Below are 20,605 nucleotides of genomic sequence, written 5' to 3'. Positions count from 1 at the left end.
AAACTGTAAATTGGTAAAAAAGTTATATAAAATAATATCTATTTATATTAGTTATTTATCTTATTTATCTGTGCAACGAAAAAAAAATAAAAAATAACAATTACTTTTTTAACCCCCTCCCCCTGAGCAGGATTTAATATATGCCACTGATTATATTACTAGTATAATAATAGTAGTACAATAATTGTTTTTTGACATGACAGTTTCTCGGACAAATGTGTTCAATGCATAAATGTACCTGAACTGCCTATGCTTAACGCCGTTTTATCGTCGGTAAGGTAAAGTAAAAATATAATAATACTATTACCACATTGTTGGAAATGCATCAAAATTTTATTCAACACAAATATTAAATTACAACAATCTTAACATATAATTTAAAGTTTTTACCGACACATACGTCTAACTAAATACTTCTTTTTCTTTTTCCGTAAACGTTTAAATAATCAAATGGATAATGTAATTTTTTATTTAGTGTATATATATATTTTAATATGAATATTTTATATAATACAATAAAATATTATAATATAGTCAAATAATAATAAATTTTAATCAGTGTTAACCGACATATTTATTACGCACATAACAATATTCTATAGATTGTTTTTTCTAATATAATTATATTTACAACAGTATACATAAATATTTATACGAAGTTTTTTCAACTTCAAAATAACACGTTTTAAAATTTTACAGATTTACATAAAACGAAAATCAACAAAATCACTGACGTGGTATTTTTTCTTGTTTATTTGATTAATATTTTTGTCTTTTTTTTATAGGTTTTTTTTTAATAATTTTCTAACTTTTTATGGTTATCTCATCCACATGCTAATGAATATCACGATCCAAAACGGTTGAGAGGTCATCTTCAATGTACCTGCAAAAACCAAAATTACAAATAAAATACATTAAACTCAAGTAAATAAATAAAAAAACATAAGAATGACAATTAATTATCCCAGAAGACAATCACATTTAAAGAACTTGGCAAATAACTAATTCGTTTAAAATAAATGGTAGACAAATTAATAGTCTGAACTCGGATTTGTATATTTTTTTTTTTTTTTAACGTATATGTTAGCGTACCTATTTAATATAGTCAAATTTTAAATCATACAATGAGTCGAGTTTAATTCTAAATAGAATTAAACGAAATCATAGAAGAATTTTTTATATTCAGAAATGTAATTACATTTTTACCAATTTCATGGTGTTATCATTTTACTTGTTCCTGCAAAATGTATGTTATTTCGATTTATTATAACTTTTAAAGACGATTATAAATACATATCTTTACGCAATAAACATTAAAAACATAAGATTTTCATTAATATAATATAAATTCTTACGAAAACTCAAAAATATCTGAATTCTGTATAGACCCGTCTAGATAGAAGTTATTTTCCTCTGACGAGTATTTCATGAACATATACTTACAACGAATTCTACGTGGTTTCGAGGATAATGGTGTTTATTTTTTTTTTTTTTATAATTTGCTGTGTTGTTTTTAAAGTTTTAAAATTCTTTGGAATTTATATTCATTGGAATATTCTGCTGAGTATACATTTTTCTTTTATTCCGTGGAATCGTTTCGTGTGATTCGGTAAATAAAGAATTAAACAATTTTATGATTTCTATCAAAATTAGATGAAAAACGTGGTGGATTTCTTTATTACCGGCAGGAAAAGTAATAATTTTTCCTTGAAACTGGAAACGTTTAACGAATTTGTGCGTTAAACAAGTTTTTATACGGACAAGGTAGTTTCATCCTAGACATTAATCAATTGTATTCCGGAATCGAGTGTACCTCAGTACGTTATAAATACAATATAAAATTGATAAATTCCAACAAAAACTATTTGTTTCCTCCATATTTGAACAGGATTACAAATTAATAATATGCATTCGCAAACAAATATATTTTAATCAAAAAAGAACAGTAAACATTAAAAAATAACGTATTTTTTTCAATTTCATAAATAATCCGTGGTTGTTCTGAAATAAGTACGCGTTCGGTGCGTATTTATAAATTTACCGAGAAATATATGTATCGAATATAAAAATACATTACGTGTCGGAACGTATGCAGTCGATGTGTGTGACACACGCGTTTTGTCCAAGAAACAGTTTTATTTTATTTTCATCGTGCTATACATAGGCTACACGTATGGTGTTTATAGTAGAAACAATCGTCGGATGGATTTTTCGTCAACGCGAATTTCATCTCGTATTCATAGGAACACTTATTAACATTTATTGCACATCAAATACACGTGTGTTTTATTTTTTGCATTCCCATCGAAACATAAAACGGACTCGCTAAGTGTTCGTAGATTATATTTTGCGTTACGTCTTACGTCTGTATATACATTAGTAGATTTACCGAAAACCTCGTTAGAGGAAAGAAAAACCCCGGGAATAATCCCCGCGACTGGTACGTGCGTGACATAGTGTTGTTTTTACAGGGACACCAAAAACGTATCATCCCCACTTAAGATTTGTATTTATTTTAATTTTTTATTTATTTATTTTTTGCTCCTCTCACGCGTGCGCGTGTGCGTGTATGTTTGTACGTTCGTGTAGTAAAGTGAGTGCGGCGTGTTTCGGTTGTTTTCTCCTGTCGTCCTGTCGCGTATCGCACGCGCGTACTTACCGAACTGTTTTCCGGCGATCGATTTTCATAGCGCACTTGACGCGCATCTATTCGCACGCGTACATGTTTGTGCGCGTACAAAAGGGATGAAAAAAGAAACGTGTCGTGTGAAAACCGATAAATTTGACACTAGAGTGTTATCGGCAGAAAACCGCTGCGGAGATGCGCGAAGGGTTTACGCGACACGAATGCGAGTAAATTTTATAATAATGTCCGTATACGTTGGTCTTCGCGCGATATTATTAATAAAATATTTATTCGTTCGCAGACAATCGCGATAGTTTTTTTTTTCTTCCTCCAGACCACCGATAACAGTTATTGAGACGATGATATAAATAATTACACACATCGATGACGTTTCAAAACTTTCGATAAAATCCGGTATCACGTTCCTTATATAATATAAACACGCACACGTGTACGGTAAGTACATATATGTATAGATGTAAACTACACACACACACACACACATACACACACATACACACATGGATGGCTTCAGCGAAGGGACTGGTGGCGGTGGCGGCCGAGTTCCGGTGTGATATATTCGATATAGCAGCGGCACAAACGCCGAGCGTATACAGCAGAACAGACCATCGAGCAAATAAATTGCTTTCCACACGACTGGAGACCATTACATTACAACGACGCGAAGAATGTGCCCTTAATCCCCCGTAAACTCATTTTACACTACATTTTTCACCCGCTCTCTGCCAGTATCTCTCTCGTTCTCTTAGGCTCCAGCACCGTGACCCTGTCTCTCGGAGACAGAATATGTATACACACAGTACCCCGTGCGACCATTCGGTTGCCTTCGCCGCACAAGTCCGCTCTCATTATGCTACTCGTCCTTCCCCGCGTCTTCCTTCTCGTCATCACCGTCCCGTGAACAGATTTTTTTCTCCTCCATCACGCGCCAACGACGTAAACTTTTAGAATTTAACAATATCATATCGTTTTCTACATTTACCTGTGGACGAGAACGTGCCCAGAATCGAAGCCAATCGCGGTTTCTCCTCGTCCAGCACAGTTTCCGCGGACGTCTTGAACACGCCGTACAGCTCGGCCACGCATCTTATGCGCATCTTGCCCACTTTGAAACTGTTCACCTCCAATTTCAGCCCAACTGTGGTCGATCGCATCCCGTCGACGTTCATCGTAGACGACCGGTCCGGCAATGACGGTGATTTACCGTAGCTCGAGTTCATCTGCAACCGAGAATTGAATTCATAAACGAAACGACTTACTATTATTATTTTTTATTCATTATTTTTACAATAGGTTACTGTGGAGTTAAATGTCTCTACAACAATCATACTAGGGAAGTATTTCCTGATCATTTTTTACTCAACGTTTCCTCTACATTTTTTAAAATATTTTATTCCCAGCATTAGAAAAACTAGTACCTAGTTTAATTTTTATTCTATATTTATACTTAAATAACAATTCTAATTTTCATTCGAAAATTGTTCCATGACAAACACTTTTTATAATTTATGAGAATTCGATGAACTATACTAAAGCCATTTTTGACTAGGTATGTCGACAGGAAAATCATATCATTAAATCCAATTATTTTCAAAATTGAGGGTAAATAGTTTTTGGCTTGATCCAAAACAACTCGTATTAAAAGTCTAAGTAATAGGGGAATCGGCCTTATCGAAATGCCTCTAAGAGTTAGGGTGGACGGGCTCATATTATGAAACACTGCACCAAAGTATAAAGTGAATATTGTTTTCGATATTTTTCAAACGTCGTATATTTTTGTATATGGTGATAGCAATTTTGAAGGGACGACAGATTTATGCCGTAGTATATTATTATTTTTTTTTTTATCAGTAATAGTTTTCTTATTTTAACATTATGTACAGAGTAGAGTATATTTGAAATTACGTACATGTAATATGTCGATTATACTTTAAACATACATTTGTTAAACATACATAAACATCAGCACTCGTCAAAGTAATGTGTAAATGTCACGTATGTTACGTGATTGTTTAATGTATTACCACACACACTCCATCGGTAGAACGTAAAACGCATTATTGTATGGATAATTATTATTATTATTATTATTCGTATGACAATACGAATTGTATGTATAATAGTTCAGAATCACTGTAATGTCCTACAGCTGAAGGTGGTAAACCATGACAATTATATTAACCAAACAAAACCGCTACGCTACTGCGAGTCTACAGTATAGCCGTAATGATTTTATTTTCCTTTTTCACCAATGTTGTTATGATTTTTCCTGCGCTAACCAAATAAACTCTACGAATCGATTTATTATTCCATTCGCACTGAACTATTACTAAGCGTATAATGTAAATATTCTACAACGAAATGTTTTTATTGTTTTTAATTCGTTTTTAAAAAATATCTGTAAACAATAAAATCTGGAAAGACTCGCTTTATCTTTATTTCAATAAAAGAAAAATATAGAAAAGTCATAATAACACCAATTAAAACCGTTCAATTGATTTATAGTCAATAAAATTGTCTTCTTTTTATATTTTTCTTTTTTAGATATCAAATAAACATATTTACTTCTCCCTATTATTCTTGTCCTATTGTATCTCATATGATTTTACCCACAGTGTATATACATTTTATGAATTACAAATTCTTGTTACTTTCTTTCGATTCGCAGAATACGACTAAAAGAAATTGAATACAATAGTTTTTATAGACAATCAATATTATTAATTTATGGGTAGTTTATTCTTTACTTGTAGTCTCGGTTATGAGTACTGTTTTTAAAAATCAAACAAACCTTTCTGTAACAAAATAAACAATATTTTAACGATTTTTACGAAGCTTTGGATGATCACGATTGCGAAAATATTTAGAAAAATTTATTACTCTAGCCAACATATTAGTAATAATATTTCGATGTGAACGCCAAAAGATTGTGCATCAAGTTTACCACTATGTAGATGTGTCTGTGTGTGTGGTGTGTGTTTATGACTTTAGAAAGACTAGTAAAGTATAAAATATACATTCCATCGCGTTTTTTTTCTTTTAAGAAAAATCTTTCCATTTTCAATTGAAAAATAAAAAAAACCTCTATCCGGAAATCATTCACCACAACATGTTGTCGTGATTTGACTTTTTATCGACGCGATTTACTCTTGTTCTACACACACGTACGCATGCACTATTTTATTCAAATATAACGGCGGTTTCCCAGGCGTAACTTATTTCCCGGGAGATAGATTTTCCGACACTTTCCGACATTATCGAAAGCAATCCCAATACCACGAACTAACAATTCGTTGATGATCACAGCGAAAAAATGCGCATATATATTACTGCAACGTTAGCTCTTGGATCAGATAAGGTTAGATTAAGGTGCCCCTTATGGGAACGCGATTGAATCGTACACGTCCGTCTCCAAACATTTGTCCGGATGCACACGAGACGTTTTGCCAGTGCATCAGGGTTAACACAGTATAATTGGACATAATGTGTCCCGGAGATCGTGGATAAATAAATAAATAAATAAAAAAATTTAATAATTTAAATTAGTTTTTATTCTATTAACTTCTTTGGCATGACTTTTTACTTTACTTTTAAGTTCTATAGTTATAACAATTATAAATGTCTAATTTTACTTATTAACCCTTTCATTCCCAATTTATTTTTTTTTGTTCAAAAAATTTTTTTTTTCATTTATTCTATTTTTCTTTGTGTATATTACCTCAAATAGAAATTTGAAACAATTTAGACTTACCATGAGTCATATATGGCTTAGTATGAAATTACTGGGCATATACGGAATTAAATCATTAGGTTTTTGAATTCAGTAATTTTTAAATTATTTGTAATATAATTAAATTTAACAATTCATTTATATAATATGTAACATTCATAAATATTATTTGTCATTTATATAAATTTTATCACCCATAAAATACATTTTTTTTTTTTTTAATAAAATAAAAAACAATGAAACATAACAGAATTAATTTATTATTGTTATAGGTAACAGTGTATTGTAATAAATAAACAACATTTTAGTTTTTATTAATTTATAAAATAACAAATAAGGTAACATAATATAAATAATTGTCATGTATATTAGACATAAATAAAACTATATAATTAAAATAATAATAAATAACACTTTAGTTTCATTTTAATAAAATAAAAATCCATAACATCTTTCAGCATTTTAATTAAATTTCACAATTAGGAACTTTCTTTGATATGGTTAAGGTCTGAAGCATTTATTTATTTTAGTAAAACACAAATTAACGTTGCATTTTATACATTTTACTAAATTTCGGAGCTTGTATCAATATACAGTCACCGTTAATTTCAACTGTTGCGGTGATACCACCAACACCCAGTGGCCTCCCTGGAAGCCATAATATAATCAACTTATGTGAACATTTGTTGGGTCAAACTGTCAAAACAACAGTTAGATATAAACATTATTTCATGGAAGAAATACAAAATTGGATTTTTAGTATCACAACTATTCGAATTATCAAATATAATTAAACTGATAATACGATTTTCAAAATTTCAATTTTTTTTTTTTTTTTTTATTTAATTCAAATAAATTCTAACATATTTATTTGACATGATTGATGATATTTTTTATTGAATATACAGTGTGTAATTTACAACTGTTATTGATGTTAAGCAAGTTCTTAGGTATGTTATTTTGTTAGTTATATATGATTTGTTGAAATGCAAGGCCTCTTACGAGGCCAAGGGAACTGAAAGGGATATCAAACATAAAATAAAAAATATATAAAATTTGACTTGGATTTAAGATATTTTAAATAATTATTATAGTATAAAACATTTTAAGAAATTTATAAAATTTATAACCTTGAAAAGTTTCATATTGTGTTGTAATAATACAAGTTACGAGGTTCCGTCCATTTTATCTATTTTGTCCACTTTTGGACAGAGTGCAGATCAAAATAAAAAAAATTGGACTAAATTACACCCCTGCAGTGCTAACACCTTTATGGGCGATCGTCTGCAATAAGATTACCGTGAGATGTTAAAATCAAGGGATAATTTATTTAATTTGCAATTTGCTATTTGCTATTTGCACGCCGCACCCAATTGGTGGACCCGAGCAATATATCTCGAACGAAATAGTACGCGTCAAAATTACGATCCATCGACTCCTGCGACTTCGCTTGTTGTGCACGTGCTGTCGAACAAATTGATATAACAATAACACATCGACCGGTATCATTTGTTGTTGTTGTTGCGTACATGTTTTGAAGCGCAGAGTTTCTCAACCTATTTTAACGGCACGACCCCCGAAATAGCTAACGAATAAAATCAGTCTCCCCACAACCCCGCTTTAGGAAAAAAACTAATTCAAAAGCTCTTTTATCTGTTTTACCGGTTATGCAAAACGCATCATATCGTTGATCGTTAACGAAACAAAAATACGAGTTTTCGAATCGCTAGATGAATGAAATGAAGTTTATACTGTAATTGTACTGCAAACTTTTTCGTTTATGTCATGATTATTAATTGTTTATTTTTCATTTAAATAAATGGTTGTGATTTTCTACATCAGCGTTTAATTATTTCTAACGGATGCGGCCCCCTCATCTGGTGGTTCGCGATCACATTACGACACACGCGTACCGTTATTTTTTTATTGCTTCGTAGATATACAATTCTATTGTTAATAATCGGTATGACCACGCGGTAGTGGACCGTCGCACGCTACGCTGAATTTTTTTTGGATATGTGCCACTAATTTCATTCGTCGAAAACCAGTTTTTATTGATTTGAAGGTAATACGATTATAGCGACGTCTAGTGGATGTGTTCCAAAATCAATGCTCATACTTAAACTTACGTCAAATGTGTACGAATCGATTCCCAGGTACCCGTTTACACGCATTGAGACCGATGAATATCGATTACGGGGCAATTACAAGAGGTTAGTTGTGCGAGTCGATTTACATATTGTTGAATAGGAAAATAAAGTTTTGAAAATAATATTTTACTTTGAATAATGAAAATCAATACATCGCTATAGCAGCTTCCAATTTCTAATGCTTCTGGATATTAATAAAACTTTATTCACCGGAGAAATGATGCACAAGTATAACTGAAACCCTATTAGTAGTTACCGAACGGATACCAATTTTGGCAATCAATGTTTTTCAAATTGTTACCGTCCTCTTAACAGTATTCAAGTACATAAAATCAACCATGACGATGATTGACAACATTTAATATCCAAATAAACTGAACCTACTGTTGAACTGTCTCGATTTCAAAATGGTATGATTTAATGTTTAAACAATGGCGATATTCGTTTGCGCGCAGTACACAATTTTTTTACCTGGATACTGACGGACTCGTTTGCGTAAAACTATCAAATGTCATTCCCAAAATAGACTTTTATTGTAACTTTCAGTGCCTTGTATACGAGTATATGATACGATATATCTCAAACATTTCGATAAAATATACGTAATCCCAAAAATATTTGATCAACTGGTGTGCGGATGTTTCGGCTACATTTTAAGTTATCACATATTAATATACGCATTTTGTTTAGTTGAACGTGTGATGTTACCGAGACACGAGTTGCCAGTGTTTTATTCATTTTATTTCATGCAGTACCAAATAAGCATACTCGAATACGAAATGCTTTTGAAACGTGCAGAGGAAAACGTTGTTTTAATATTGAAAACCATGAGTATAGAGAGTTTTGTGTTTTAAAATCATTTGATCGGTTGTTTAAACGTACCAATGAAAAATGTATAAACGTAAAAACTTTTTTTATGGTTTATGTACGCAAACGAGTCCTGCATCGGGGTGAGTCATTTACCGCAGGTATTAAAAATACATACATTTGCATGCGATCGAGTTGCAAAAAAGGTTAAGTGTACGCAAACGGGTATCGCCCCTAAACGAAATATTTTCCAGCCATCGATCTACCCGCAGCGCATGGGTAACGTTAATAAGCTTCGGCAAAAGCCGACCGTAGGTGCACTAAGAATCGACTTGTAAGTCAACCGAATCAACTCGAAAATCGATTGTTACGTAATGTAAGTATCGGGAACAAACCCTCCGCTGCGTGAGGTGTGTACGGATGCTTTATCGAAACCCGTTTCGCCTTTGCCACGCTAACGCGATTTCGTTTCGGTACCTGTAAAAGGCTTTTATTTATTACGCACTCTAAATATTTGGCGTCGCCGCAAAGAGCTTGTTGCACAATGTTTACACAATTTTTTCACTTAACAATACATACATTTTTCGCCCTATTGTGTTTCGCACATCATAAATATTTTTATATTATTATTATTAATTTAAAAACCCGTTTCTTACGCGTCGTGTAGTTGACTTGTACGTTTTCTAAGGAGGGAAGGTAAGTTATGTATATTTGGAAATGAAATTTATCTTGGTGAATTTAAAACATAATTTACAAATACTCATTTACGTATCATATCGTAATGATAGGTCGAGTAATATGTCTACGGAAATTTGAATACACATTTTGCTATTTATTTCGTGAAGTACTACAATTTTCGTTATAGTACATTAAGTATACGTCTTTTTATTATTTTAAAAACGGATGGCACACCGCGAGAAAGTTTTTTCGCGTACGAATATAACGGGGATGGCCAACTTGCGGCTCGCGTTTTATTTGTAAAATTAAAATGAACTTATCATATTATTATTATTTTTATTTTAATTATTTAGCTATAAGTTTATAAAAAATTATGAAATTATTTAAAAACGGTATATAAACATTTTGGTTCTCGGAATTATTGTACTGATCCGTGTGGCCCGCGAACTTATTCGTGTTGGCCACCACTGGAATATAATGTTACGTGATTATAGTATATTACGTCCGACACCGTTTCGCGACGGTCCACGGTGAACGGAGAAAAAACTGCGCACGTTTTTATTTCCGTCAATATTGCGTACAATTAATTTCGTTCGATACAAAAATACATTTATGCTGACCGGTAACTTTTTAATTCTATATAAAAATGTATGATAAATAATTCAATGATATATGAGCACCGTAATAAACACGAACGGGCCAGGAAAAATATGATAGGCGAGGACGGAGCAGGTGTGTAATATATTATTATACCGCTACAGTACACTTTGCCTCGGATTTTCCGTGCGGTTATAAGTATCCTATGCTGTAAGATAGTAGTAGTAAGTATAAATTATAAATGACAGCTTAGGTATAATATTCTAGAAATTTATCTCATAAATTGTTGGAGATTTCGTTACCGTGATTAAAAAGCTCGCACCACTGAGCATTATTGACCTAGTATTATATTAATTTAGGACGATTATTTATATTAATTTGTTTTCATTCGCATTGGTTAAATAATATTGCAAGATTTTCAAGTCACTATTGAAAATAAGAAAATCCCAAATCTTACGAAATTGATTAAATTAATTTAACCAGACTATCGTATCAGAATGCTTTAAAAATATTAAACATTCTAAGTAACTAAATTATTTCAATAATCCCTGAAACGATTATAATTACGAGTATATAAGGTTAAAATCTATATGGATAATTGCAGCTTATTCGCGATACGGATTACAGATGAATTTGAATACTTAAAATTATTTTTTTATCTTGCAACGTGTGTACTACACCGTCGATTACTTCGGAAATTATAGATACATCGAATATTAAAAATGTACAAAATATACCCTAGTGTGTTCCTAGTGTATAATTAAATGATTTTCAACTTCACAGCAGCATGTATTGAACGAAAAACGTTTAATTATTTCTCAACAAATTTCTTAAAATGGAGTATTCTTCCGCAACTATATTAATATTAAAATAAATGAAAACTCTCTTATCGATTATAGATAAAGAATTAAGTATCTTCATTAACCACCCAAACGTTAATACAAGCAATTATAATTGGTGAATAACTCTTAATGGTGATTTATCATTTCTGATGTGTTTCAGTATTTATATAAACCATCGGTTGTTCGTCGGGAAATTAACGATTTTATTTTCTTCCCTCCCAGTTTTATCTCAATTGTATACCCGACTTTCGAACGCTTTTAAGACTGTATATAATCGTCTAATGTTGAACGTGCTGGGCAGCTCAATGCGCGCGTGAAACTTTTTACAACCAATTGCATTCGGTTTCATACTCGGAGTTTATACACAACAACACATTATTCCGTTCCACACGGCCGCGGGTTTACACCGAGTGAATTCGTTCCACATCAGTCAGATGTGGATTATCATATTTTATTATTTCGTTAAAAATAAATTAATAAAATAAAAATGTGTAAGAAAATCGAGCATACCGCTATTATACGCTCGCCAGACTCGCGTTTCTGGTCTTTCAAGACGTGATTTATGAGTTTGGAATCAAATACAACACTACAAAGTTATATAATATATCACCGCCTAATCGAATTCAACGTAATATGACGTTCAAATTGGCGCCACTGAAACGGTGAACGAGCATATATCCGAACAGTGATTGATAAATTTTGTACGTTATACCGATTTATCAATAACAGAATTTCAACAACGTTGATAAAACGTAATTTACCGTATATTGCATTATTGTTATTGGCAGGTGGTTAAAAAATGTAAAAATACAAAAATTGTTGTCAAAGATGAAACATATTTTTTTATTTAAAAATTGGTAAACGTGAGTTGACGATGATCAAAAAAAACGAGATTATTCTAGATACGTTTCTTTGCGTTGTACGTTCATATAGCAGAAACTGTGTTATAGAACGAAAAAAAAATTACAGATGTAATCAAACAACTGTACAGTTATACCTGCGAACCGGACGCTAACTATCGAGATTTTTTGTTGGCTACGAATCGCTACGTATCGCACGAACATAAATTAAGTATGCAATTAATTATATTTACCACCGAATACGATCTAGAGATACGCATCTCTATATTTCTGTAAAAAAAAAAAAAACAAATAATAATATTTCTCGCGTGTGTTCGTACGTTTTTTGCGAAACCATGTGTGATTTAAATAAAATCGATTTCAACGGCAACACAACGCATACGTGAACGCGTAACGCATTAAATAAGTCACGAAAGCCCGCAAATTAAAAATCCAATTAAATTGCTATTACCTTATTTACTAGAATATATATATTAATCATTAAACATTAATAAACCATATAATTGCGTTGTTATTAAACACGAATAATGTTTAGGCACCACAGCTATGTATACGTCATTAATATACTCGTGTACCTATATATACATATATATATATATACAATGGTTGCCGCGTTTAATGATCACATTTTTTTTTTTTTTTTTTTTAGAACTTTCTGCAAATACTATTTAGTTCGGCAATTACATTAATACAGAAACAGATATAATAACAATGAAGGTAATAATAGAGTGTAGATATAAAATAACTAATTAATATTAAAATAATAATAATAATAATAAACATCTATAGATAATATATAAGAATTTAGTATAGATATCTTAATAGAAATATACGATTAGGTGGTCCCGTAAATTATAATGTTTGGGTAAAATAATATAAGTTACGTTAAACGATAGCAGTACCTATTAGATAATTTATTTATGGATTTGTTTGCTTATTAGATATGGAAATGATAAAAAAGTTAATTATAGAAGTTAAATCAGAGAGAAATTTCGTTAAAATGGATTCTAAATTAGAATTATGTAAGATGGTGTTGGATTGGCTACTATAGGTTGGGAAAGCATAGGATGGAATTGAATTGATGGGAATATTAGGGAGGGGCTCAGAGGTTTTGTTATTGGAATAAGGGAAATTGTTGCGAGATAATATGGGTTTAGTTTTCTGACGTTTTTTGATGATGGATTGATAAACTCGGTATCCTTTGAAGTTGGCCGTGTGTGCCTCGGAACAGAGCACACATTTGGCTGGAACATTTCGGTCTTTTGAGCAATCCTCGGTGCGATTGTCTTCGCCGCATTTGAGGCATTTAGATTCATGGTGACAGTAATTATTTGTATGTTCGTAGCCTTGATAATTATAACACTTTGGTGAACCACTACGAAAATGATGAGGTTTCTCAATTTTGATTATAGTGTTAAATAGGTAAATGATATTAAAAATATCATTATTGTTATCATGCCGATTTAAATCAATAAAAAATAGTGGCAGACCGCGTTTATTCTTATTTTTGACATTAATGACTTGTTTCACGGAATGTCGTTCTTCCGATAATGCGTCGGAAATTTCCGTACACTATGTGGAATGGTGAAGATATTTTATTATGATTCTGAATGAGCGATAAACGCTAGGTTGATACGTGTGAAAACAAGCTCCAGTATCCCTGAGATGGTTCATAATAGTGTTGTAATTTTGTGCGCCCTTGGCGTGTACAATAAGAAATGAGGTGGTTGACTTACAGGTAAAGGCGTTTGGGCGGGTTAATCTTATTAGTTCCTTTGTGAAGGCGGAGAAATTAGTGACGTTGGAGATGTAAATCGGTGGGGCACACGGTGTGACGTTTTTTTTATTGAGGATTGGCGGCTCGTTGTTTTATTTACAGAAGCTGGCTTATCGTTAGGAGCTGATGGACTAGTGGATGTATTGAATACACTGACACTGGGATCATCGGAATCCAAGACGGCAAATTGATTAGGTGTAACGAATATTTTTTATTTTTTATTTACGCCAACTTATGGTGAAGTTGACGACTTAAATAAATTACGTTTGTTAGAACAAGACGTACGAGGCGGACCGCCATCGGTGTCATGTATTGTGGCTACCATATTAGAGAGATAATTAAAGCATATTAAACATGAAAACGCGATAACGGAACTCGTAAGGCAAAATACGTGGGTGTATGTTGAGCGTTATAGCAGAACTGAATGATCACATTCGTCCGAAAATATTTTCATCGCTATAAGCGGTGAACTCGAAAAACCAGTAGAAAACAGCACAAAGATATATATATTTTTTAATAGCATTAGAAATATCGTTTAATATATCAAAATAATGTGTACATTTATAATTAAAAACTAAGACTTTTTCGAAAAAGTGGGTAATGAGCGACTGTTTTTTGGGCATGCAGACGGTCATGATGTGCTTCAAGTTGTTCAACATAACAAAGCAGATATATATCGTGCTTTTCTACAGCTCTTCTTGGTATATTAATTACATTGAGTACTTCACTTCTGGCAACTGGTACTTGTTTCTTTGAATATTCAACTTCATCTTGATCATGTATCTGGAGTATTCCGATATCTTTCCTCTCTTCTTTGAATAAAACTGAGACAACAATTTCGTCATCGTTTAGGTTTTTAGGCTAATAACCGTCCTTCGTAATCGTTTTTCCTGCTTACGTATATTATTGTATAATTTTTAATACTATCATATAAGTAACCATACAAGTTATTCTTATAACCGATGAATATTATAAGCTGTAATCACTGTATATACATTTATATATATTTATAATGTTTAGTCAGAAATTATTTTAACCTCAGTAGAATATTATAATATAGGTAACTCAGAGACGACTTATTATTTATTTTTCATTAATTTTGAACGCACCAACGAAACATATTTAATGTTTAATATATGCGCACGTGCCCGTACGCCATGCCAAATCAATATATGATTTTAAATGTAAATAATTGAGATCCGATAAAATAATGATTTGAACGTTTCAGAAAACACGAGTAAAAAGAAATTACGAAATAATTTCCTCGAACATAATATGTGAATAATGATTATATAATTACTGTTCCGTATGTATATTGATATACAATATTAATATATTCAACAATTATGTGCGATCAACGAGTACAACATTGTGAAAAATAAACGATGAAAACTGGTCGAATGCGGATGATGGGTACAACAATATTATGACCTCATATTAATTTATTACACCCGATCTGTAATATATTTGATTACGCGGAGTGATCAATGTCATTAGAGTCGATCTATTGGTATTGGATTTTTATCTGTAGCCGGTGTTTGACGATCAGAAAAACATTGTTTCGATATTAACGTGTTTCAAACGTAGTTTATGGTAGTAAAAACTGTGATAATTACCGACATAAATATTATATATGTTTCGCGGGGGAAAAAAATAAAACTTGATGATTTTATTTACTATCTACTTTTTTGTGAAAACTACGAAGATACGACGCTTGGTCAATACCGCATAACATAGTATCTTATAGGAGTATTTAAAATGCCAAATAAAAAACATTACAGAGTGGCTAAACCTTTTTTGTGTTAAAGATCACTTTAAGTTTTAAGTGTAGCCATGAAAGTCTTATAAAATTAAAGTAAAATCTTTAATTTTGATTAAGATTTGATATTTAAACGGTACATTTTAAAAAAACAATACTGTTATAATGTTACTAGACTATTATTTTATTCTTTGCGATTAATTTATCACTTGCAAAAACCTATCAGCACCACCAGTAACCGTATACGGATACATTAAATGTTCATGGTTCATGGAATACTGAAGGTTCGAAACCGCGGAACGAAATATCGCAGTTCATATAACGGAAACATCATGGAATGAGAAATAATTCCCTTATCACTTGGCTATCAGTGACTATCTTAATGTCACCAACCAATAGCAGTTGATTATACTAAGCCAATTCAATTTCGTGATTTTAATAATTCAATAGTGTATTTTTGCCCCATGACTAGATCATTATAATGACCCAACCGAACATATGACATCTAATTTACAACAAACACTATAAATACATTGCAAGAGTAAATAATATCATAATATTGTACAAGGTTCCATTCGATTATTAAAAAAAAAATAAGAATGGGTGGTTCATTTGGCCTGCGTTAATATTGTACAAATAAGATTAAACCCACAGACGAAAAACGATGTAGAACGTTCAAACTTAAGATTTACTTATATATATTCATTAATAATATAATATCAATATCAATTACCATAAACTCTGGATTTTCGTTGCTGCATTACGGTTTGGCATGGAAATCAAACAATGAATCGTCAAGTGACCGAAAGTGTTTTATTAGGTGAACTTTAGAATTATCAATATATCTGAATCGTTTCATAGCTGTGGGATTTCCAACAGAACGAAACGGCTAAAATTAATTGGTATAATTCCGTTGCACAAGCAGTTATCAACATAATAATACCTACAATACTACCTACAATAATACCGTTTATACCTCAAACATAGTCACTCGTAGAGTCACACGTAAAGAATGTTTTCACGTTTAACAAAAGCCGTCAGAATCTAGATAAATGTAGGTATATTATATGATTGTATGCCGTTTTGTTTTATTAAAACTATCGTTCAATTTATTATGAAACTTTGGGTTTTTTTTTTGTCCGCCAAAAGTAAATTATAGCAAATTTTAATATCCCGACCAAATATCATTAATAAATAATACACAATAAAAGCGGACATAAATGGTATCCGTTGGAACACACGCCGGCAACGACTATAATTATAGTATACCTATTCAAATCGAATCGAAATATTTTTTATCAGTTTTAATCGAAACGATCGTCCAACCGCATTACCGTAATATATAATCCATCGAACTTGAAAAGGTTTGGTCATTTGGAAATATTGATGCAAAACAATGTTTACTCTGTCGAAAAATCCTACGCCAATAATTGTTGGTATTGTAGTGATGGTTGTGCAGGACACTACAATCGGTACCACATTAATTATTTAACGACGTAGCACGTTGTATGTAATCTTGAGACGTGGGTTGAGAGAGATAGGTAGGTGAATAAATTTAACACTGGTACATTAAACTTATAAACTTACTGTTTTTATTAATTTATCACAATAAATTAACAAACAGTTAAAAACACAAAAAATTAAAATAACAAGTTATTCTGGGCTAAGAATTATATACTCGCGGCGATGTGGCTGTAACAAAGTCCACGACGAGCAATAATTTATTAATACGGGAAATGACCAGTATAACACTATCTATTAGAACTACTTATCTACATCTGAATAATGCTAAATGTTCAACCCGTATTTATACAGATTCCAATGACGTAAAAGTGGCCTAATTCTAATATTACTTTATTTTGCCGTCTATTTAGCATTATTATGTTAAGACGTGAAAACTACTTGTTGTTTTCACCTTTACCCTGGGTTTTCTGCGTATAGGCGAATTTATTAATATGTACAGTGAATTACTATATTATCTATTTTATACATATACTATTTTAATTTATTACATAACAAAATATTATTTTGATTTTTAAATTTAGCTGGACCTTGGCGAATTTACTAATATGTATAATAAGTTATTTTTGATTATTAAATATTGATTATAAAATACTGATTATTAAATACGCCTAGCCTTGGGCTTACTACAGTATACATTTTTATCAATTGCATTCAAGGCAATCACCAATCACGGCTGCACGTGTGCCGTACGCGTCGGTAGAATGCCGAAAAGCGCGTGCAGTGGTATAACACGTTTTTGTACTTAAACGTTCAACAGCCCGAAAGCCGTGTGCGGACGAGCTCAAAACATTACACGAACAAATGTGTATGTTAGATGATAACAGGGCGCGTATATCCGACCACGGTTTTCTGAAGCGCAACGATAAAACCGCGTTACACGAAATGTCGTTTTTACCCGTAGAACACGTGGAACACGTGCCCAGGTCCCGTGAACTAATGGGGTGCTCGATCGATGGAAGCTCCGCAAATTATAATTTACATCAACCTCTTTCAATCAAATGTTATACTGTCAGGCATAGATAATTCACACATATAAATGTTTGTCGGTATGTCTTATATGCCTTTCTATACTAGTTAACTAGATTTTGATAATATATTTTACACATATAGAATGTACCTTGGACAAGAACAAAGGTAACCTTTTTTCGTGAAAAAAATAAAATGAAGTATCAGTACACCAGATAAGGCCTGTACGAGCGGTTATTGTTTTGTCGTTTCTATAATAACCGAAAAACCGAAAGAAACTTCACTGTCGCACACCTCGGTGTGCATATAGAAAATAGTGAACTAGTATATTTTACTGAAAATAATTTCAAAATAGAATTCTCCTTCAAGATATCGAGTGAATTACACGTATAGAGGCATAGTTTCTACGGCGATTATCACCCAAAAGGAGTTGAACACTCATCATTTTCTTACTGGGCAACGTTGGGTACTTCAACTATACATTATAAAAAATGCAAACACCACTCATTCATCGATAATCGTTACATATCAAAAACGACAAAATGTATGAACTTGAAATTTAACATAGTGGTCTCTCCAATACTCAAGACATACAATAAGAAATGACCATAAAAAATATTAGGATCGATAAAAACGGTTCTATGATGTAAAACCGGGTTCATTTGAAATTTATTTATATTTTTTTGATAATCAACAACTACACAAGGCATTAAATAGTGTTAAGTAATAATCGATTAATAACCATGTCCTGGCCAAGATGATTCCGCGCGAAGCCGGGTTAGTCAGTTGGTACAGTATAATTTAAAAATAATGATGAATTTTATTCATCTCAAAATTGAAATACTATAAGTACGACAATTACTTCTTCAGTGATTCATTTGATTAACAACAAATTACAGTAAGTTATTGTCAGTGACAGACGATTACAAGGTTTCTTATTATTATATTTCCACGATAAAATAATATCGTTGATACGGTTTTGAACAAAGATATAGGTATAAAAATATCGTTTCGAATTCAAAATATTTATTATAATTTGGAAATAAGTATTAAATGTAAAATGATAATCATATTTTTGATTCGAAAATGGTCCACAAGCTCTATGTGCCCTTACATAGTTAAATACGACTTTAGTTACACGTCCGTCGAATTTTACCGACCGACGATCGACTGTTGCTAGTTTGAAAGCGATCGGATTGGCTAGTTTTCCAACTGGTTAGCTGCGTGCAGTACGCAGTAAGTTTTACGCAAAATAAATTGAATAAGTGATATATTGTGTACACGACGTGCTTCTGGTGAGTAACGGCGACGGCTGCGTTCAAACTGCAGAAACTACTTATAGCAGTGTGTGTGTATGTGTGTGTGTATTATACGGAACAAAGTATGAACCAGATTAACCATGGCTACCAATTGAATTCGAACCATTAAGAACTTTGGGCCACTGATAAATTACGATGGCAAAAGTCTACAAAAGTGTGTATAGCAGCTGAAATGAAATTGGCCAACTATATAAACGAACACGAAAATGTATTATAATAGGTATACGGGTACTAGGCTGGAATAGTTGTTAGATAAATCAGCTGTTTCTTCAAAGTCAGCAGGACATTATTGTTTCCTATGCCGATTTAAGTATAATATGTATATATGATTAAATATCTCATTGTATACGAAAACTAATATGAGAATTTAAAATTAATAATTATAACATTTTATCGATTTTATTGTGCAGCTAGATAAATACCGTATTGGGGTACAGTGTATAGAATTTGTAAAAAATAAAGCAGTAGCTCAGCGTTAACAATGATTATTATTCGTTTTTGTAAAACGGCTGAAAATAGTATATTGATAATTGTGTAAGGGCTGCAAAGTTCCTTTTATTTTTATAAGCAATGCGACGATAAAGCTTAAATAAAACGTAATTTCTATTACACAAAAATGATTTTGATAAATTCATACAAAACAGAATACTTCTCCGTATGCATATATAATCAAGGATATAAACGGTAGTATTCAGTCTCTGTCAATCGCACGCGCAACATATTATTTAGGAATATAGATGTTTTTATTTATTTCCGACGCACCAATAACGATCTAGAGATAATGTGACACAGATTTTTAAAAGTGATTTGCATTTTTCATTAAGTCTACCCACCAATGGTTTATCCACTTGTATCATTTTGAATACATTTATTCCGTTAAAATCAATCGAAAATATTTTAAATTTTATTTTATAATAAACAATAAATTAATTTTTTTTTTTTTTTTTTT

The 20,605-nt window shown here is 31.8% G+C and overlaps 1 protein-coding gene across 1 annotated transcript in view; it reads right to left on the bottom strand.

Moving 5' to 3' along the window:
• Positions 1–575: 575 nt before the first annotated feature.
• The window catches only part of LOC112687734, a gene marked incomplete at its 5' end in the record, with an annotated part of 113,775 nt that continues 93,745 nt past the window's right edge, over positions 576–20,605 (bottom strand). The window contains 2 exon segments of the mRNA XM_025560624.1: positions 576–883; positions 3,630–3,867. Coding sequence (XP_025416409.1) covers positions 819–883; positions 3,630–3,867 — 303 coding nt within the window. The 3' untranslated portion in view covers positions 576–818.

This window comes from Sipha flava, unplaced genomic scaffold, assembly GCF_003268045.1.
Source record: "Sipha flava isolate LNK unplaced genomic scaffold, YSA_version1 35a_pilon_pilon, whole genome shotgun sequence".
Taxonomy (NCBI): Eukaryota; Metazoa; Arthropoda; class Insecta; order Hemiptera; family Aphididae; genus Sipha; species Sipha flava.
Note: the sequence above shows the minus strand (reverse complement) of the source record. Positions and strands in the feature narration are given on the sequence as shown.